Source organism: Podarcis vaucheri (genome assembly GCF_965113315.1).
Source record: "Podarcis vaucheri genome assembly, chromosome: 18".
Taxonomy (NCBI): Eukaryota; Metazoa; Chordata; class Lepidosauria; order Squamata; family Lacertidae; genus Podarcis; species Podarcis vaucheri.
In genome coordinates this window covers 9,070,628-9,092,807 of record NC_138756.1, presented here as the reverse complement: position 1 = coordinate 9,092,807, position 22,180 = coordinate 9,070,628, and the positions used below count along the sequence as shown (strand labels likewise).

The following is a 22,180-nucleotide window of genomic DNA, read 5'->3' as shown; positions in this document are numbered from 1 at the left end:
CAAATAAAACAAAACCTACATCCAGCAACAGTGTTTTGTGTTGTCTAGGCTCCTATGATGTAAGTTATGGGCCTCGTCTGCTCCCTAAATTATCACTGATTTGCTCCTTTCTATATATAGGGTGCCTACATTCTACATGGACTGGTTGCAGGGCAACGTGTGCAAATGGCTTGGGATACCTATTAGGTCCATCAATTACCATATACAGTGGTACCTCGGGTTACATACGCTTCAGGTTACAGGCTCTGCTAAACCAGAAATAGTGCTTCAGGTTAAGAACTTTGCTTCAGGATGAGAACAGAAATCGTGCTCCGGCGGCAGCAGGAGGCCCCATTAGCTAAAGTGGTGCTTCAGGTTAAGAACAGTTTCAGGTTAAGAACGGACCTCCGGAACGAATTAAGTACTTAACCTGAGGTACCACTGTATTCAACAACAAAAAAACAGCGACAATTTGTTGTTGGCAAAGGACAACTGGAGATACAAAGGGCCTCATTACCTTCAGTAGCTGAGGGCCGCATCAGACCTAAATCCGGCCCTGGACATAGGTCAAACAGACTATTTTTAAAAAGAGCATGGGAAACTCCCTTCCGCGTGTGAGCAAACCGCTCAGGGATGTGGTTGGTGGGGTTGAGAGGGAGCGCCCCCCCCCCGTGTTAAGGGACCCTCTGCGAGGTCCTGGGTTCGAATCCTCCCTTGAGCATCGAAGCTCCCTTGAGGCCGCCTCTCGGACTAGCCTACCCCAAAGGGTTGTTATGAGGATAAAACAAGAGAAGGGAGTAGGGGTATAAATGTAATATAGAAATCAGGATCTCCCCACACCATAGCTATCAACTTACAGATTTGAAAATAAGGGACCAGCAGCCTCGAAAATAAGGTATCAGCAGCCAAAATAAGGGATTTTCAAAGCACAGGTATGTTCAACTTCTGAGCCCCTCCGAGCCAAAGGCAGAAAGCCCAGCCAGCAGCCAAACGAAGCCTCAAGCGGTGGTTCCCACAGCGCAGCAACCCGGCAAAGGGGATGCAGCAAGGAAAACCACTGTCACCTCTCCGCTGGGAAGCGCTGAGCAAAGGCGAGTGCCCAGGCAACGTGGCCGATTTGATCGGCACAAGGCATGCAAGCTCCACCCCCCAGTCGTTCTTAGACTCCTTATTGGGTGAGCAACGCAGCCAAGCAACACAGTTGGAGCCTCCCTCCTCCCTGGCCGGCAGGGAGGGAGGGAGAGGAGCTGCTTCCTTTGAAACCCGGGAAATTTAAGGGACATCATCAATAAGGGACAGCAGCGGGACACGGCGCTGGGATAAGGGAGTTTTCCGCCAAATAAGGGACGGTTGAGACAGCTATACCCCACACCCTGAACCCCATGGATAGCTCAAGCCCCCACTGTACCTGGAATATGCTTGCACCGTAAGGCGTTCGCCAGGCATTGAGGAGATTATCTTTCCCTGTGCTGATAAACCATTTTCCTGTAGGGAGAGAGAGAAAAGGGGAGACATTGACGTGTTCGTGGGCCAAAAGGGGTCTTCCTTCCTCTTAAAAAGGAAGCTAACCCTGCTGGGATTTGCAGGTAGACTGCTCCTGGGCTGGGGAGCTCTACTTTCTTGAAGAGGAAACGGCTGGTCAACAAACCGACCCCGGATGGCAGATGAAGATGATGGGTTTTTCAGCCGACCTAACCAGAAGAGTCCGCGACCAGGAGGAGGAGGAGGAGTATCAGGAAGAATGGATGAAATTTAAAGACTGTTTAGCTAACTATGTTAAGATAACTTAATTGGGAAAGCTTGCAAATAATAGATAGGGCTTAAGATTCAAATATGTAAGGATAAGATTTAAGAGGTTTAAATTAGAAAGAACGAAAGATGTTAAGCGATCAGGTTAATTTTTTGAGAGAATCAATTTTGGGGAACGGTTAAAATGATATATAACGAAATTCAACCAAGGGGGTTTGAGGAAGCCACTTAATAATGTGACCAAGATTTAAACAGAATGTATGTATGTTTGTCTGTTTGTTTTGAATTTTGGAAATCAATAAAAAAATTGGAGGGGGGAAACCGACCCTGGAAGCCTCCTGCCAGTCCGCGGAGGCTGGGATTTGCAGGTAGACTGCTCCTGGGCTAGGAAGCTCTACTTTGCTATCCTTGCCCATAGAGTTTATCCCTCCTCAAGAAAAAGGGCAAGATATTCAGGCCAAGGTGGTGGCGTTGCTGCAGAGAGTACCGTCAATTTCAGGCTTCCTCAGCCTCGGCCCTCCAGATGTTTTTGCCCTGCAACTCCCATGATCCCTAGCTAACAGGGCCAGTGGTCAGGGATGATGGGAATTGTAGTCTCAAAACATTGGGAGGGCCGAGGTTGAGGAAGCCTGCCCAAGAGGGTCTTTTCACAGCAATAAAACTGCTGGCGCACTTGCAAAGCTAAGCAGGGTCTGCTATGGTTTCAAAACTGGATGGGGGACGAGAGTCATGCATTGCAGGGGGTTGGACTAGATGACCCTTGGACCCCTTCTGACACTTAAGATGCTTTGAATGTATGGTCTGTGGCACCACATTTTCTTCGGGGGTGGGCGGTGGTGGGCACTTCCAGAGGTTCAAATGGGCACAGCAATGGCTCTTGCCTGTGGGCGATTTAAGAAAATTTAAAGCGTCCCCCCCCGAAACCTGGGAATTGTATTTTTCCCCCCAATTTTTTTTTATTCATCTTATAACACAACTAAACAACCCAAACAGAAACAAACAAACAAACAACACAAATTCTTGTCTTATCCTTATTTTTTCCCAAGTCCCCCCATCTGATTTTCATTTTAACTCATCTTTAGTAAAGGTAAAAGGACCCCTGACCATTAGGTCCAGTCGTGACCGACTCTGGGGTTGCGGCGCTCATCTCGCTTTACTGGCCAAGGGAGCCGGCGTCCAGCTTCCGGGTCATGTGGCCAGCAGGACTAAGCCGCTTCTGGAGAACCAGAGCAGCGCATGGAAACGCCGTTTACCTTCCCGCCGGAGTGGTACCTATTTATCTACTTGCACTGTGACGTGCTTTTGAACTGCTAGGTTGGCAGGAGCAGGGACCGAGCAACGGGAGCTCACCCATTGCGGGGATTCGAACCGCCGACCTTCTGATCGGCAAGTCCTAGGCTCTGTGGTTTAACCCACAGCGCCACCCGCATCCCTCATCTTTAGCAGTTTGCATATAAAGAACCCTGGGAATTGTAGCTGACTCCTCACGGCGCTACAATTCCCAGCGGCGGCAGAAAAGCTCCCTTTTTCGTGCTCGCTGGGTGGAGGTCCAGGACAGTGGAAATGGCAGAAATCGGAGGGGGTGTTTCCCGACTCCCCGAAACCCCGGACCGCCACAGCGGCGGGCTTAAGCTAAGCTGGAAGCCTTAGGGCAGGGAGACAGCTCACACACCTACCACAGGACGCAAACTTCAGCGACAGAACGCAGCTCTCATGCAGGTGGAGTTGGTACTTCTCCGACTTGGTGACGTGAAGTATCTCGACATGGCTGCTCTCCATCCCAACCGCCAGCCACTCGCCCGTGGGGCAGTAGCCCAGGGAGAAAATCTGTAGGTCAGAGTGGTCAGAGTCAGGTCAGTGCACGCAAAGAAAATGTGGTGAAAATGATGTTTTGATTATGGTTACCAGACGTCCCCAGATTCACAAATAAGTCCCTGGACAAAATCCGTCCCCGAAATGTCCCTGGATTTCATTTAATGTTCCCGGACTTATATTTTAAGTGTTGTAGATTTATTAGTAGGGAATGAATGTTGCGTGGTTGGTTCAACGGCACAAGACACATCACACCATGGTACCTCGGGTTACATCCGCTTCAGGTTGCATACGCTTCAGGTTACAGACTCCGCCAACCCAGAAATAGTACCTCGGGTTAAGAACTTTGCTTCAGGATGAGGACAGAAATCGTGCGGCACCAGCGGGAGGCCCCATTAGCTAAAGTGGTGCTTCAGGTTAAGAACAGTTTCAGGTTAAGAGCGGACCTCCGGAACGAATTAAGTTCTTAAACCGAGGTACCACTGTATGGGGACTTCCGGCGACACAAAATGGCAGGCACCATGGCAGCGAGCAACGGCGCTACCAGGTTGGCTCCGGGCTGCTGAAACTGCTGCTGCTCCACCACTGCTGGGGGCGGGGGGGGGACTGGGGACAGCCGGTACATCAACTGGGGGAACCGGTGGACACACACAACTCAAATTGAGCCGGGCGTGAGAGCACCTGGCCAACTGCCCAGGGCGCTCCGGAACCAGCAAAATCTGGCCGGAAAGCTCAAGAACCAAGAGGACAAAAACTTTTTAAAATAATGGGGTGGGGATTACAACTTATTTAGGAGACCACTGTAAGCAGATGAAAACATTACCAGCGTTTTAATCTCACTTGTAATATAAGAAATACTATGGATAATATGGATGGATGCAAAATGTAGATTATGGAATGATAGGTAAAGTTAAAGGGGATCCCTGACCACTAGGTCCAGTCGTGACCGACTCTGGGGTTGCGGCGCTCATCTCGCTTTATTGGCCGAGGGAGCCGGCGTACAGCTTCCGGGTCATGTGGCCAGCAGGACTAAGCCGCTTCTGGTGAACCAGAGCAGCGCACGGAAACGCCATTTACCTTCCCGCCGGAGCGGTACCTATTTATCTACTTGCACTTTGACATGCTTTCGAACGGCTAGGTTGGCAGGAGCAGGGACCGAGCAATGGGAGCTCACTCCTTCGCGGGGATTTGAACCACCGACCTTCTGATCAGCAAGTCCTAGGCTCTGTGGTTTAACCCACAGCAGCACCCACATCAGCTGTAAATGTTGACAATAGGACACGTGAGGGGATGGGGGGAAGCCTCGAGATTCAGAGGAATCTCTATATATGGATATGCATTCGGGTTGTTATACATTTATTTATTTGCAAAATCAAATTAAAATGATTTTAAAAAGAAGAAGGATGGGATACCGGCTTGATAATCGAACAAAAATATATATAACAAATGAAATATAAAAATAATAAAAGGTTTTTAAAAAAGCAGCCACCTCAATCAATGTTCACTGCAGATCTTTGCGGCGCTGAGTCCCTGAATCCCATATTGCACACCCCGAATCACCTGCCCCAGTCATTTCAGTCAGTGGCGTAGCGTGGGGGGTGCAGGGGGGCCCGGCCACACCGGGCACAACATCTGGGGGTTAGGGTTAGGGGGCGCAAATCCACGGGTTAGGGGGCGCAAATCCACGGGTTAGGGGGCGCAAATTACTTGCCTTGCCCCGGGTGCTGACAACCCACGCTACGCCACTGATTTCAGTCGACTGAGCTCCCCACGCCCCGCCACCGAAAAGCGGAAGGTTGTGTTTCTGATCTAGTTTAGATTCCTGCGTTGCAGGGGGCTGGACAAAATTGACCCCGGGGGTCCCTTCCAACTTCCAACACAGAATCAGGTACAGTGCTCCTTAGACTGGAGGCTCTATTGCAGGCGAGGTAAACCATTCTCGAGAGCCTCGTTGAGCGCTGTGAGCCAGGAAAGAGACATTTTCCATTGAACCACTTCCGGAATGTGCCAAGCAAAGGGGTGATTTTAAACAAGTGCGTTGTGCATGTCGCACACCCAGCCGACTCCCCGCCCTCCCTTCCAAGGCTGACCTGAGAGCTGAAGTCATGCTGCTGTAGCTGTCGCCCTTCCCGTAGGTCCCAGCACCGCACAGTGTTGTCCAGGCCCCCGGTCCAAAGCTTGGTGCCGTAATTGGAGATGTCGATGCAACTGGCGCCGTCCGTGTGGCCTTGGAACTGCCTGGAAAGGAAGGGAGAAGGGAGTCACCCTATATCCCGGGAATGACAGATTAGACACGTTGGAATAAGCGGTCCGCTGGGTCTCGCACAGCGCTGGGGCTTTGAAGGCCCAATAGATAGCTGAACTCTGGGCCTTCAAAGCACCAGGTGCTATTTTCTGAAAGCACTCAGAACCCCAGACTGGCAAATGAAGCAATTCTGACTTATGGGTCTCCCCTGCATCACAGAAGAATGGGCTGGGTCTTGCACACCCTTGGAAGCCCCAATAGACAGCTGAACTTTGGGCCTTCAAAGCACAGTGTGCTATTTTCTGAAAGGAAAGGAAAGGAAGGGAAGGGAGAAGGAAGGAAGGAAGGAAGGCCGTTCTCAGAGATCTCCAGGGGTTGCCTGCGGATTTGACTTGATGATTCTAACGTTTTTATATTGCAAACTGCTTTGAGGATTTCCCCACCCACCCACCCTACAACCAAGAGGCACATAGGGGCCAACTCCTCTGAAACGACATATAAATTTCGTGAAATAAACAGATACAGTGGCGCCTTGGTTCTCAAACACCTTGATACTCAAACATCTTGGAACCCAAACACTGCAAACCCGGAAGGAAGTGTTCTAGTTTGCAAACTTTTTTCAGAAGTCGAACGTGGTCCGTTTTGAGTGTTACGCTTCCGATTTGAGCGTTACGCTGAGGTCTGCCTGTTTTTGCCATTTATTTTGCGTTTTTGCGGCTCTTTTGTTTTTGTGACTGTGTGGAACCCAGTTCAGCTACTGATGGACTGACTGTGTGGCTGCAGTCCATTGTTTATTGCTTTCATTCTATGGATCAGGGGTCTCGTTCGATAGTAAAATTCACATTAAATTGCTGTTTTTAAAAGTCTGGAACGGATTGATCCGTTCTGCATTACTTCCTATGGGAAAGCGCGCCTTGATTTTGGAACGCTTTGGTTTTGGAACGGACTTTGGGAAAGGATTAAGTCTGACAACCAAGGTACCACTGCAGAATAATGATTGCAGGGTTTCTCCAGGTGTGCGCCGTTTATCCGGAGGGTGTTGAGGGTGGAAGGGCGTTCCGTGAATGACCGTGCATCAAACGTCGTTCGCCAATAAATCTCACCTGACCATAGTCTGGTTCTGCAGGTCCCAGACCACGATGTTGCCATCGCTGCAGCAGGAAAAGCAGACCTTGGCATCGGGACTGATGGCGAGGGCGTAGCAGGCCGGGGCAGAGGACGTCAGCTCTGCCTTGATCCGGGGAGTCGGTGCCGCCAGGTCCCAGATGGAGAGGGTGCTGGCCTCCCCGCCCACAATCAGACTCCGCCCATCTGGGAGGAGCTTGCACGACCGGATGTAGTTGTCCCGGTTCTGGGTGGGGACACAAGAGGCAAGAGAATGACACGGAAGCAGGAGGCCACCTCCCAACCGCGAGGGTCTTTCACTGGAGGATGGACGGCGGCTAACAGATTGAGGTTGAATCCTGATAAGACAGAAGTACTGTTTTGGGGGGACAGGGGACGGGCAGATGTGGGGGACTCCCTGGTCCTGAATGGGGTCACTGTGCCCCTGAAGGACCAGGTGCGCAGCCTGGGAGTCATTTTGGACTCACAGCTGTCCATGGAGGCGCAGGTCAGTTCTATGTCCAGGGCAGCTCCATCTGTTACGCAGGATGAGACCCTCCTTGCCTGCGGACTGTCTCGCCAGAGTGGTGCATGCTCTAGTTATCTCCTGCTTGGACTACTGCCATGAACCAGAAACTGCAACTAATCCAGAATGCAGCAGCTGGACTGGGGACTGGGAGCAACCGCCGAGACCACATAACACCGGTCCTGAAAGACCTCCATTGGCTCCCAGGATGTTTCCGAGCACAATTCAAAGTGATGGTGTTGACCTTTAAAGCCCTAAACGGCCCAGTAAACCTGAAGGGGCGTCTCCACCCCCATCGTCCAGCCTGGACACTGAGGTCCAGCTCCAAAGGCCTTCTCCGGTTCCCTCCCTGCGAGAAGTGAGGTTTCAGGGAACCAGGTAGAGGGCCTTCTCGGTGGTGGCCCCCGCCCTGTGGAACGTGCTCCCGTCAGATGTCAAGGAAATAAACAACTATCTGACTTGTAGAAGACATCTGAGGGCAGCTCTGTTTACATAAGTTTTAATGCTTGGTGTTTTATTGTATTTTTAATATTCTGTTGGAAGCCGCCCAGTGTGGCTGGGGAAGAAGTTATTGCTGTTGTTAAAACATCTCCACAAGCTTCGCTCACGCACTTCCAAGCCTCGCCTTCGCAATCTCCTGCTGAAAACATTTTTTTGAACCCAGATATGGTGAGATATTTTAATTTTTAGTTTGGCATAGATCTTAAGGATTCTTTAAATGTTTTAAACTGTTTTTTATTTAAATAGGCTTTCTCGTAAACCGTTTTTGTGGGTCTCCCCTCCCCCCGCAATCAAATCATGTTGTATATTAATTTTAGTAAATATAGGAATGAATTTGCCACTGAGTAAATCCCATGCTATTTTTCCTTTTGGCATCCGCAGATTGTCAGCCTGCCCTGGGCATTGATAACTGTCATGGAGACAGGGACAACAGATCAGAGAGCTATCATTTTTGCAAGCAAAAGGGGTGTATTCCAGATCATACGGAACTCTACTTCCCGCCAGCTCCAGCCAGCATGCCTAATGCTAAGAGACAATGGAGCCTTGCAGTGGAGGACCACAGATACTCCCCATTTCAGCCTTTAAGCAGCTTAAGGTTAACTCCAGGTTAGAGTATAAAATTGCAAATGGAGTAATCCTGCTCAGGGCTCCAGCCCGCCAGCCACATCCTTTGTCCAAGACTCCATTCCGTGTCCTCTTTCCCTGACCGCACCCCAAACAGAAAGTCATAATTCTAGGCCCATCCCTCATTAACTGATTAATTTTTTTAGCGGGTTGACCCTTTGGGTTTTCTCCCCTCTTACACATGGAAAGTGCCATTTTTAGTGAGAAATGATTGGCACTCACCCCCCTGAAGATCGGTGCTAGAAGGAATGATGGTGATATATTTCTTTTAAAAGACAGGAAGCAATAAAAACGGCAGCCACAGTACAAAACCATCTTGCAAGGCCCACGAAAGCACCCAAGTCCTGGGAGACGCTAGGCATGCGCCAGGGAAACCGAGTCACGCAAACCAACGTGCGCACACACACACATACGTACCAGGCAGTCCAGCTGCGCCACGGGGGTCTTTGCGCCCGGCTGGGCCACGTCCCACACCTTCACGCAGCCTTTGCCCCCCGTGTAGACGTGCTGCGTGGAATTGCTGATGGTGACGGCGCAGACCACCTCCCCGTGGGTCAGGGTGTGGAGCTGGCGGGCGTGGCGAGGAATGCCCGAGCCGATGAGGGCGTCGGGCGGGAAGGGCACTGGCTGCATCTGCCCGTCGGAGCTGACATGGAAGGAGTACGCTCTGCAGGGGAAGCAGGAAGAAGGCTTTGGGTGCGAACGGAATGGCCAAAAGACCCCGGACCGCCATTCCCTGTGGGGTGAGGCCCCCCTCCAGGGGGATAGGAAGGTGCCGTGAACTGCCATTCCCCTAAAATCTTTGCCGCCACTGAACTAAATAACAGCACGACTTAAGGAAAAGTTCTGCACCAAGCAAGGGAGACCTTGCAAAACGCTGTTGCGGCGTAGGCCTCTCCTGCCCTGCCGGCCAAGCCCTTTTCCCGTAAACTCCCTTCCAGGCCTCTCTGCCACCCCCACCCCCCGAAAACCCAAACACAGAACTGTCCACACAAGAGGAAGCTGCAAATAACAATGTTTGGGTCTGGAGTGCTGTGTGCTCTTCTCAAAGACTCTCCATGCCACTGTTCGCAAGATATTTGGGGACCGCTAGGCTCCATCACTTGGCGGTGATGGGAGCCACAATCTGCAAATCATCAGGTAAGAAGACAAGAGGGTTCGAATTTGCCCATGGGCCAGGAAAGTCTCAGGGCGACCTTAAGCCAGTCCCTCTCCCTCTCTCCCTAACCTACTTCGCAGGACTGTTGTGAACCACCATTTATTTATTTAAGGCTAAACAGGTTGCATTTCGAAGCCAGCAGTGCCCAATGATCTTCTGAAGAAAGCAGGAGGGCGAAAATGCAGATGGAAATTATTCCATCTATTATTGTCGCATTGTAGCCTTATTAGACTGTACTGACTGGTGGGGTCTGCGTTGCTCCCGGGAGGGAGGAAGGAAGTCAATTGACACCAAGGTTTATTCAGAGAAAGAGTTTATTCTGCTCTCTGGATAGCAGAAGGCACTTGCGTGGTCAGTCCACAGCAAGTCCAAAGAAATGAGAGATTTCATGCAGTATATATATCCTCCAGGCACCCCTTCCCCAGGAATCCAACCACGTCAGCTTATACACGCAGGTTGACATCACATAAGTTCCTGTTCCGGTACTCTTGACTATAAAAGGTTGTTCCTGTCCCTATACTCTTATCTTGGGGCAAGAGGTCACCAACTCCTGGCGCCGTTCCCGGGTCTCTTGTCAGACTTGACAAGGTCTGTGCGTCTTTGTGGTCTTTGCGGTCAGGATGTAAGATAAGACCCAGACGTGCCATCCCTGCTCCACTGGAACAGCCAAGGCCACTCATTGCCGTCACGGACTGATAAGGGTGAGAGCTTTGAGCACTTGTTTATACAGCTGGGTTTTGGCTCAAGAGCTCAAGTTAGAGCATTTTAGAAATGCTCCCTTGGAGGAGGAAAAATGGGGATTTGGGGTCAGTTTCAAACTGACTGCACAGAAACCCATTCCTTCAGCATCTGTTAGCTTCAGAGGCTCAGACACGGGAATGCAAAAGGGGGAGATTTTTAGACACGGTTTATTGCCGTCGTTCCTTCGTTTTTGAGGCTCAGATCGCTCAATTCCAGCCCTGATGAAGCGCCCTCTCCCCATAGGGCCACAGGCAGCCAGTTACTTACGGTTTGCCACCCGGAACGGAAGACAGGGAAGCCGAAGCGGTCGAAGCTCGTAAGTGGGGGTGAGATTCAAAGGCTACCTGCGGGCGGAATCAAGAAGAGGCGATGTCAACAGGGAGAGGCTGTTGCTGAGTGGTAACAACACCCGCTTGGCACACAAACTCGGGCTCAGCCTTTGGCATCTGCGGCTAAAGAACAGCAGAAAGCAGCGTCTGCCCTATGGAACTCCCTGCCACTTGAGAGGTTTTCCTCACTGCACTCTTTCTGACGCCGGCTCGAATTCTTGGTCACACAAGTTTAGGGAGCCGACACAAGCTTCAATCCGCTTCTCACCTTCTTGAACTGTGGTGCCCAGAACTGGACACAGTACTCCAGGTGAGGTCTGACCAGAGCAGAATACAGTGGCACTATTACTTCCCTTGATCTAGATGCTATACTCCTATTGATGCAGCCCAGAATTGCATTGGCTTTTTTAGCTGCTATTGAAGGTAATGGGGCCCATTCTATGTCCAGCTGTCCTTTGTCAACAATTTGTCACTGTTTTTTTGTGTTGAACAAATGCTGTGTGGTCATTTATGGACCTAACAGGTATCTAAATCCATTTGCACATAACAAAATATGTATTTCATCAAAGTAATTGTTGAACTGATTAAGAAGAAGTATATTAGGGATGTGGGTGGCGGGGATTCGAACCGCCGACCTTCTGATCAGCAAGCCGATCAGTTCAAGAAGGACACTGACAAACTGGAACGTGTCCAGAGGAGGGCAACCAAAATGGTCAAAGGCCTGGAAACGATGACTTATGAGGACGGCTAAGGGAGCTGGGCATGTTTAGCCTGGAGAAGAGGAGGTTAAGGGGTGATATGATAGCCATGTTCAAATATAGAAAAGGATGTCACATAGAGGAGGGAGAAAGGTTGTTTTCTGCTGCTCCAGAGAAGCGGACACGGAGCAATGGATCCAAACTACAAGAAAGAAGATTCCACCTAAACATTAGGAAGAACTTCCTGACAGTAAGAGCTGTTCGACAGTGGAATTTGCTGCCCAGGAGTGTGGTGGAGTCTCCTATTTTGGAGGTCTTTAAGCAGAGGCTTGACAACCATATGTCAGGAGTGCTCTGATGGTGTTTCCTGCTTGGCAGGGGGTTGGACTCGATGGCCCTTGGGGGCTCTTCCAACTCTAGGATTCTAAGCCCTAGGCTCTGTGGTTTAACCCACAGCGCCACCCGCGTCCCATATATTTACTTGCGGGGGGTAAAAACAGCCTCTCAGCTTACCATGGGGGAACGTCCGTACAGAACCGTCCCACTAATTTGCGGAGAGAGGTGTATGCTGACATACGATCGCGGAGCGGTGAGATCACCATTGAGTGTGGCTTGGGGAATTAGTCCGAAGGACGAAGCGTATGAACTGGCCATGCTCAGGGGGCTTCGGAGGGCTAGGAAGAAAAGAAAGATATGGGGGGGGGCAGGAGACTCCATAAAGCCAAATAGATTACATTATGCTGCTATTTTATTTATATGCAAAACAGGCAAACTCGCAAAGGAGAAGCAGATCCGTGTGAATACAAATATAAATGCGGCTGCAAAATTAACACAAACTGTTTCCAAGATACAGTGGTACATTGGTTCTCAAACGTAATCCGTAGTCTGTTCCAAAACCAAAGCGTTCCAAAACCAAGGCGCCCTTCCCCATAGAAAGGAATGCACAACGGATTAATCCGTTCCAGACTTTTAAAAACAACGCCTAAGACATGAATTTTACTCTCTAACGAGACCATTGATCCATAAGATGAAAGCAATAATCAATAAAATAAATATTGTATTGTAGATGATGGAAATTAGAATATTATGTTACTTGCTCTGATTTTTTGGAGGGGGGGCTTTTATCCAATTCCCCAGTTGCACAATCAATCAATCAGCTGGACTGAGCTCCACGCAGTCACAAAAAACAAATTAACCGAAAAAGCCTCAGAAACAAAAACGCAAAATAGCAAAAACAAAAGTGCCAAACTTAATATATCCCAGAAGTCCGTTTGACTTCCGAAATGTTCAAAAACCAAGGCGCAGCTTCTGATTGGTGCTGGCGCCCCGGAAACAACAGCCGACAGCCGCATCGGACGTCCGGCTTCTGAAAAACGTTCGAAAACCGGAACAGTTACTTCCGGGTTTTCAGCGTTTGACAACCAAGGTACCACTGTATTCCAAACCAAACAACTCTCTGCGCTTCTGCCAGAATAGAGCATCCCTTAAAACATCAACAGTAGCACACCGGTTAGAGTGTCAGACCCATAGCTGTCAACTTTCAGCTTTGAAAATAAGGGACCAGCAGCCTCGAAAATAAGGGACCAGCAGCCAAAATAAGGGATTTTCCGGGCACAGGTATGTTCGACTTCTGAGCCCCTCCGAGCCAAAGGCAGAAAGCCCAGCCAGCAGCCAAACGAAGCCTCAAGCGGTGGTTCCCACAGCGCAGCAACCCGGCAAAGGGGATGCAGCAAGGAAAACCAGCGTCGCCTCTCCGCTGGGAAGCGCTGAGCAAAGGCGAGTCCCCAGGCAACGCGGCCGATTTGATTGGCACAAGGCATGCAAGCTCCCCCCCCCCAGTCGTTCTTAGACTCCTTATTGGGTGAGCAACGCAGCCAAGCAACACAGTTGGAGCCTCCCTCCTCCCTGGCCGGCAGGGAGGGAGGGGGAGGAGCTGCTTCCTTTGAAACCCGGGAAATTTAAGGGACATCATCAATGAGGGACAGCAGCGGGACACTGCGCTGGGATGAGGGACTGTCCCGCCAAATAAGGGACGGTTGACAGCTATGGTCAGAGCAGGACCTGGGAGATTTCTCTACACCTTTTTTCCACTCTATTGGAAATTTTCAATAAAGTATAATTTTTTAAAAAAAATAATTGCACAAACGACTTACTGATGGCATCTGTCGTGGATGGCTTAGAGGAGACCTGTTGGAGGTGAGGGGCGCAGCTGGGACCGAGTCCGGGGGTCAAGGAATCGTGGGGCGGAGACAGGCTGGCGGATTTGCATGGGGCAGGGTTGTCGTCATTCTGTGGGGGGGGAGGAAAAAGGGGTGTCCGTTTTAAGGAACAAGGCTCCAAGCTCCGAGACACCTAATAATAATAATGATGATAATAATAATAATAAAGCTACAAGAAGCCAAGTTACAGGGAACCAGGCAGAGGGCCTTCTCGGTGGTGGCGCCCGCCCTGTGGAACACCCTCCCACCAGATGTCAAAGAGAAAAATAACTACCAAACTTTTAGAAGACATCTAAAGGCTGTTTAGGGAAGCTTTTAATGTTTAATAGGTTATTGTATTTTAGTGTTTTGTTGGAAGCCGCCCAGAGTGGCTGGGGAAACCCAGCCAGATGGGCGGGGTATAAATTATTATTATTATTATTATTATTATTATTATTATTATTATTATTATTATACCCCGCCCTTCCCAGTTCAAAAACCTGGCTCAGGGCGGCTAACCACAAATTTAAAACACTTTAAAACACTTAATTATAAAAGCAGCATAAAATACAGTATAAAAACATGAATAACAATAAAATTCAAAAATCAGATAATCCCCAGGGCTAGCTGGCTGAATTTGTTCTACTTAGGCCAGCTGTGGGGACTCAGAGTGGGTGTTCTTCATAAAAATAAAAATAAAATACACGTCACAAACTTGTTCTAAAGTACCGGCTCATATTTTCGTAAGGAGAAATATACAAAACATTGCAAAGTAGAGGGAGATGAGATATATTAGTTATGAGATTTAAATGGAAGAGTGAAAGTAAGAAATGTATATTAAATTATCAGATTGGAAAGTTTTCATAGGTGATTGATGTCAAAGTATGTTTAATTATTGTTGGAAATGATATTAAAAAACTAATAAAAATTTGCATACAGTGGTACATACATAGTGGAGTACATTAGCAGAAAGAGCACCTATAAATGCATATACAGTGGTACCTCAAGTTACATACGCTTCAGGTTACATATGCTTCGGGGTACAGACTCCGCTAACCCAGAAAGAGTACCTCGGGTTAAGAACTTTGCTTCAGGATGAGAACAGAAATTGTGCTCCAGTGGGAGGCCGCATTAGCTAAAGTGGTGCTTCAGGTTATGAACAGTTTCAGGTTAAGAACGGACCTCCGGAATTAAGTACTTAACCCGAGGTACCACAATAAAATAAAGTAAAGCAAAGCAAAGTAAAGCAAAGCAAAGCAAAGCAAAGCAAAGCAAAGCAAAGCAAAGCAAAGCAAAGTATAAAGCAAAGTAATAAAATAAAATAAAATAAAATAAAATAATACAATAAAATAAAATAAAACTTTCAGGGAATCAGGGATGAGTGGGTAGCCAAGATCTTGGGGGTGGTATGTGGAAGAATCGCAACTGGTCTTTCTGTCTGTTTCGCCTTCTGCCTTTTTGGTGGTGGTGGGGAGGTAGGAAAAGCTTTTTCGCCGCACAGCAGGGCTGTCGTTATTCAGGGAGCGGAGACCGTGCTAATCCGATTGAGCTCAGCCACTCACCCAGTGTGCATTTGGGGGGGGGGGAGAGTCTGCCCTCCAGCCTGTCTGGGGAGTTAGGGAGGGAGGGGTTGCGGGTTGCCAAATGAAGCCTTGAGGATTTGACAGACGGATCAATGCCGTCTTCCTGCCTTCCAGCCGCTGTCCTCCTCCTGCCCTGATGTTTCAATCCAGAGATCTTGGCAGGTTGCGGGGAGATCAATAGGGTTTGCTTTTCTCTCTCTCTCCCTCGGTCGCACTGTGTGTTTTAAACACACACACACACACACACACACACACACACACCGCAAGGAAAGGAGGGAGAGAGGCAGAAATGCAGCCTGCCAGAAATGTAGGAAGGAAGGAAGGAAGGAAGGAAGAAAGAAAGGAAAGAAAAGAAGGAAGGAAGGAAGGAAGGAAGGAAGGAAGGAAGGAAGGAAAGAAAATAAGGAAGGAAGGAAGGAAGGAAGCAAGGAAGGAAGGAAGGAAGGAAAATAAGGAAGGAAGGAAGGGAGGGAGGGAGGGAGGGAGGGAGGAAAGAAAAGGAAGGAAGGGAGGGAGGGAGGGAGGGAGGAAGGAAGGAAGGAAGGAAGGAAGGAAGGAAGGAAGGAAAGAAAATAAGGAAGGAAGGAAGGAAGGAAGGAAGGAAGGAAGGAAGGAAGGAAGGAAATAAGGAAGGGAGGGAGGGAGGGAGGGGGAGGGGGAGGAAGGAGAGGAAGGAAGGAGAGAAAGGAAGGAAGGAAGGTGGGAGGGAGGAGAAGGAAGAAAGGAAGGGAAGGAAAGAAAGAAAGAAAGAAAACAAGAAAGAAAGAAAGAAAGAAAGAAAGAAAGAAAGAAAGAAAGAAAGAAAGAAAGAAAGGAAGGAAGGGAGGGAGGGAGGGAGGGAGGGAAAGGAAAGAAAGATATATAAGAAAGAAAGGAAGGAAAGAAAGATAAATAAGGAACGAAGGAAGGAAGGAAGGAAAGGAAGGAAGGAAGGAAGGAAGGAAGGAAGGAAGGAAGGAAGGAAGGAAGGAAGGAAGAAATAGGAGGGCAAAAAAACCCTCCACGAAAATAATTATCACCACTTCAATGACCTCTGTTTGGGACGCTCTCCTCCCAGTCTAACCCAGATGGTATGCCAATCTCCCCCCCCCTCTGCAATTGCCCCCCCACAAGCCCCTCGCTCCCTGCAAGGCGGCGCTAATAGCAATTAATTATACATTAAAATCCTCTGAGGAATCTCAAAGCTCCCCTGTGGGCCACTAATTAACCGAGCCACGTGGCCCCCCCTGTGCATTTGAGGAGGGGGCTTGTTTGGGGGAGGGGGGGTGAAGGCATGCGCACACACCCAGAGGAGAATAAGGGGAGGGGGGCGACTCGGAAGCAGGAGGAGGCGCATCTCAAAATGGAACCCAGGCATCCGGCTTTGGTGAGGAGGCGAATCTGCTGGGCTGAAAATTGCAAAAAGGGTACGAATTTTGGATGGGGTATTTTTTGTGGGGCGGGGGGCATAAGGAAGAACAGAATAAAAGCTTGCGGGGTCAGAGATGGCAAAAAGAATATTGCACAGTGAGCAAGTTCCTGCAGAAACGAGTTCCTTCTTAAGTAGAACACCCACCATCAGGGGCAGTCTATCTCTGGATAGCACCCAGAAATAATTTATTACTTATACCCCGCCCATCTGGGAAACCCAGCCAGAGGGGCAAGGTACAGTGGTACCTCGGGTTAAGTACTTAATTCGTTCTGGAGGTCCGTTCTTAACCTGAAACTGTTCTTAACCTGAAGCACCGCTTTAGCTAATGGGGCCTCCTGCTGCTGCCGCGCCACCACCGGAGCACGATTTCTGTTCTCATCCTGAAGCAAAGTTCTTAACCCAAGGTACTATTTCTGGGTTAGCGGAGTCTGTAACCTGAAGCGTATGTAACCTGAAGCGTATGTAACCCGAGGTACCACTGTATAAGTAAATTATTATTATTATTATTATAGTGCAAAGCTGCTTTGCAGAAATGCGTGCATTACGGAAAACCACTCACGAAAAGAGTGGTGCCTCGCAAGACGAAATTAATTCGTTCCGCGAGTTTTTTCGTCTAGCGAATTTTTCGTCTTGCGAAGCACGGTGTCGGGAAAGTTTTGGAAAAGCTTCAAAAATCACCAAAGTCTTCAAAAACCTCAAAAAAGGCTACCACACCACGTTCTATGAGTTGCTCCTCGAAGTCAAGTCGCAACTGTATTAACGGTGTTAAGAAAAAGGAAACAAACTTGCAAGATGTTTTCGTCTTGCGAAGCAAGCCCATAAGGAAATTCGTCTTGCGAAGCAGCTCAAAAAATGCAAAACCCTTTTGTCTAGCGAGTTTTTCGTCTTGCGAGGCATTCGTCTTGCGGGGCACCACTGTATTCAGAGCAAGTCACATTGAAATGCTGATAGGTTTTCATCAGAATTAGGGAGGGTAAAGGTAAAGGTAAAGGGACCCCTGACCATTAGGTCCAGTCGTGGCCGACTCTGGGGTTGCAGCGCTCATCTCGCTTTACTGGCCGAGGGAGCCGGCGTACAGCTTCCGGGTCATGTGGCCAGCAGGACTAAGCCGCATCTGGCGAACCAGAGCAGTGCACGAAAACACTGTTTACCTTCCCTCCGGAGCGGTACCTATTGATCTACTTGCACTTTGACGTGCTTTCGAACTGCTAGGTGGGCAGGAGCAGGGACCGAGCAATGGGAGCTCACCCTGTCATTGCGGGGATTCAAACCGCCGACCTTCTGATCGGCAAGTCCTAGGCTCTATGGTTTAACCCACGGCGCCACCCATGTCCCTTTGGGTGCGGGGATAACCTGCAACTCTGCAAACATGGAGAAGATTGGCAGGTGGGAAATGAGAAACAGTCATGACCCCTTTGCCCATTCCTAGGTGGAAGAACCCCCAGATTTCTGAACCCCTGGATTGCGGCTGCCAGCCAGGGTAGACAACAGCCAGCTAGATGGGTTTGGCAGGCAATATGTACCCCGCTTTGCTTACCGGGCTCTGCTCTTTCGCTTTGAGGGGGGTGTCGCTCCTGCTGGACGGCAGAGAAGCAGGGCTGCCTGGGAGATCCCTCCGGACCGGAACGACCTTCGTGGCAGATGCGCAGGGTGGGCTACCATGTTCGGAAGCAGGGTCCTGCACGAAAAAGAGAGCGAAGAATCCAGGAAGGAAGGGGCAAAGTCCTCAAATGAATTACTGCATTTTTCGCTCTGTAAGACGCACTTTTCCCCTCCTAAAAAGTAAGGGGAAATGTGTGTGCGTCTTATGGAGCGAATGCAGGCTGCGCAGCTATCCCAGAAGCCAGAACAGCAAGAGGGATTGCTGCTTTCGCTGCGCAGCGATCCCTCTTGCTGTTCTGGCTTCTGAGATTCAGAATATTTTTTTCCTTGTTTTCCTCCTCCAAAAACTAGGTGCGTCTTGTGGTCTGGTGCGTCTTATGGAGCGAAAAATACGGTGCTTAAAAAAAAAACTGGTCGATTCCAGTCCCCATCATTTCGTTCGTTCGTTCCTTAGTTCATTAAATTTGTTGGTCTCTGTGATGATACATTTTACACATCACTTGGGAAGACAGGCGAACAAGTGTCAGTGTACTGGAAGAAGCAAAGATCACCAGTGTGGAAGCGATGATTCTTCAACATCAACTTTGTTGTGCGGACGCCTGATTATTGTCTTCCAAAGCAACTACTCTATTCTGAACTTAAAAATGGAAAGCGTAATGCTGGTGGTCAACAAAAGAGGTTTAAAAGAAGTTTTGTAAGGAGAAATGCAGTATACAAATTGTTACAAAGTAAAAAAAGATAGAGTTTGAAATGTAATAGGGAAGATAAGAAATGCATACTAAGAGATTAGATTGGAAAATTTTCAGAAAGGATTGATGGAAGTAAAAAAAAATGGAATAAGGTGTAAGAGTATGTTTAATTACTGCTGAAAATGATGTGTTAGAAATGTAATAGAAAATTTACATACAGAACAAAAGAGGTTTAAAGAGTCTCTCAAGGCAAATATTTAAAAATGTAGTATAAACACCGACAACTGGGAAACACTGGCCTGCGCTCCAGTTGGAGAACAGCCTTTGCCAAAGGTGTCGTGGGCTTTGAAGACATTCGAAATCAGGGCGAGAGGGAGAAACATGCTAAGAGGAAAGCACGCTTGGCAAATCGACACCGGGATCAACTCCTGCCCGGAAACCAATGTCTCCAGTGTGGAAGGACGTGTGGATCCAGAATTGGCCTCCACAGTCACTTACGGACTCATGGTTAAAACCGTGTTTATGGAAGACAATCTTACTCGGCTATGAGGGATCACCAAAGAAGATCTAGGATATAATATTGAAATGGCTGCATGAAATGTAGATATGAAATTCACAGCATGCTATACACCGAAAGAAAACTTCCTGCCTTAGTAGACAGGGATGAGACCACAAACCTGGACAGCTTGAAAAGAGGTTTGGGCAAATTCATGATCTAAGGATCATGAAGATCATGGCCACTGGTCATCTCCTGGCAAATAGTAGGGGAAGAAATGGAGGCAGTGAGAGATTTTACTTTCTTGGGCTCCATGATCACTGCAGATGGTGACAACAGTCACAAAATTAAAAGATGCCTGCTTCTTGGGAGAAAAGCAATGACAAACCTAGACAGCATCTTAAAAAGCAGAGACATCACCTTGCCAACAAAGGTCCGTATAGTTAAAGCTATGGTTTTCCCAGTAGTGATGTATGGAAGTGAGAGCTGGATCATAAAGAAGGCTGATCGCCGAAGAATGGATGCTTTTGAATTCTGGTGCTGGAGGAGACTCTTGAGAGTCCCATGGACTGCAAGAAGATCCAACCTCTCCATTCTGAAGGAAATCATCCCTGAGTGCTCACTGGAAGGACAGATCCTGAAGCTGAGGCTCCAAGACTTTGGCCACCGCATGAGAAGAGAAGACTCCCTGGAAAAGACCCTGATGTTGGGAAAGATGGAGGGCGCAAGGAGAAGGGGACGACAGAGGACGAGATGGTGGGACAGTGTTCTCGAAGCAACCAGCATGAGTTTGACCAAACTGCGGGAGGCAGTGGAAGACAGGAGGGCCTGGCGTGCTCTGGTCCAGGGGGTCACGAAGAGGCGGACACGACTAAACAACAACAACAACAAAGGAGGGGGGGCTTCTTTTTTCCCAGGCTCCCCTCGGATCGTGCCGTCAGCGATTTTAAAAAACCTTTGAGAAAATGCCCCACCTTGGGGTTGGGTGGGGGGCAAGCCCCGTGCCTTTCCTCGCTTCAATTCTTTATGATTATGTTTTTTTAAAGCACAGTCCTGCGCGAAGGGGGTGGGAGAGAGGGAAAAATAAACTCCGCGACCCGCATGAATTATGCAGATTTGCTCTGCCGGTGGTTGCCGTCTTGCATAATTGAATTCTGCCTCTGTCTCTGCAACCCAGGATGCCAACGTACCTCGTCCACAACCAAATTGTAGTCGCTCCTCTCCCCGTCGCTTTCCTGCAAGAGAAGGGGGGGAAAGGGGCAGGGTCCTTATGCATCTCAATACCTCGTCGGGTGCAGCTCTCGAACCCAGCTCCCCCAAAAAGCTGGAGTAAGTTATATTCAAGAGTCGACCCACCGAAAAGAAGAGACCTGAGTTAGTTATGGCCATTAACTGCGACTGGTCTATACGAGGGCAGGAATGAGAGTTTTGAGGGTCCCCACTGGAGGCAGGAATGAGAGTTTCCAGGGTCCCCTGGGGGGCAGAAATGAGAGTTTCCAGGTTCCCCATTGGAGGCAGGATTGAGAGTTTCCAGGGTCCCCATTGGAGGCAGGAATGAGAGTTTCCAGGGTCCCCACAGGGGGAAGGAACGATCGCTAAGCCTGTTTCAGACACGCCTCGAGCCTCGGAGAGTACTGACAAGTTCGCGTTCCACCTTTTGCAGCAAGGGAAACCACCGTCACCTCTCCGCTGGGAAGCGCTGAGCAAAGGCGAGTCCCCAGGCAACGCGGCCGATTTGATTGGCACAAGGCATGCAAGCTCCACCCCCCAGTCGTTCTTAGACTCCTTATTGGGTGAGCAACGCAGCCAAGCAACACAGCTGGAGCCTCCCTCCTCCCTGGCTGGCAGGGGGGGAGGGAGGAGGAGCTGCTTCCTTTGAAACCCGGGAAATTTAAGGGACATCATCAATAAGGGACAGCAGCGGGACACGGCGCTGGGATAAGAGACTGTCCCGCCAAGTAAGGGACGGTTGACAGCTATGCTTTAGCCCTCACAACAACCTTGCGAGGCGAGTCACTTGGCTCTAGGTCACCCAGCGAGTTTCGTGCTTGGTTGGGGAACTGAACCGGGGGTCTGGCCGCCATGCCGACTCTTTCCCGGGGTCGCCGGGGCCAGATCCAGAAGCGACACTTACGTAGAGCCTCACCTCCTCCTTGCCCTCCTGCTTGCGCTTTGATCCTGCGCTGTCCAGCGGCTCCTCGCCTTGCAGGCTCTCGGGGGGAGAGGCCGAATTGCTCTTTGGGGAGGAGGAAGAGAAGGAGAAATGAAAAAATTCATTGGGGGTGTCTCCGAGAGAGCAGGATGCTAGAGGGCGAAGGAGGGGGCTGGGTGTACATCAGTAGACGGATGATACCCAGTTCTACCTCTCTTTTAAATCAGAACCAGTGAAGGCGGTGAAGGTCCTGTGTGAGTGCCTGGAGGCGGTTGGAGGATGGATGGCGGCTAACAGATCGAGGTTGAATCCTGACAAGACAGAAGGACTGTTTTTGGGGGACAGGAGGCGGGCAGGTGTGGAGGACTCCCTGGTCCTGAATGGGGTAACTGTGCCCCTGAAGGACCAGGTGCGCAGCCTGGGAGTCATTCTGGACTCACAGCTGTCCATGGAGGCGCAGGTCAGTTCTGTGTCCAGGGCGGCTGTCTACCAGCTCCATCTGGTACGCAGGATGAGACCCTCCCTGCCTGCGGACTGTCTCACCAGAGTGGTGCATGCTCTGGTTATCTCCCACTTGGACTA

General features: G+C 49.5%; 1 protein-coding gene across 8 annotated transcripts in view; it reads right to left on the bottom strand.

Moving 5' to 3' along the window:
• Positions 1-22,180, bottom strand: part of TLE2 (TLE family member 2, transcriptional corepressor) — a 43,755-nt gene that overhangs the window by 1,130 nt on the left and 20,445 nt on the right. For 5 of the 8 annotated variants that reach the window (XM_082206349.1, XM_082206350.1, XM_082206351.1 and 2 more), the window contains 11 exons: positions 21,581-21,682; positions 20,637-20,681; positions 18,197-18,337; positions 13,621-13,756; positions 11,981-12,141; positions 10,708-10,784; positions 8,958-9,207; positions 6,889-7,136; positions 5,631-5,778; positions 3,405-3,555; positions 1,388-1,464 (listed from right to left, as the gene is read on the bottom strand). In XM_082206349.1, the coding sequence (XP_082062475.1) occupies positions 1,388-1,464; positions 3,405-3,555; positions 5,631-5,778; positions 6,889-7,136; positions 8,958-9,207; positions 10,708-10,784; positions 11,981-12,141; positions 13,621-13,756; positions 18,197-18,337; positions 20,637-20,681; positions 21,581-21,682 (1,536 nt within the window). Of the gene's footprint in view, positions 1-1,387; positions 1,465-3,400; positions 3,556-5,630; positions 5,779-6,888; positions 7,137-8,957; positions 9,208-10,707; positions 10,785-11,980; positions 12,142-13,620; positions 13,757-18,196; positions 18,338-20,636; positions 20,682-21,580; positions 21,683-22,180 lie in introns of all 8 variants that reach the window. The other 3 variants (XM_082206353.1, XM_082206354.1, XM_082206355.1) reach the window with 2 other exon arrangements.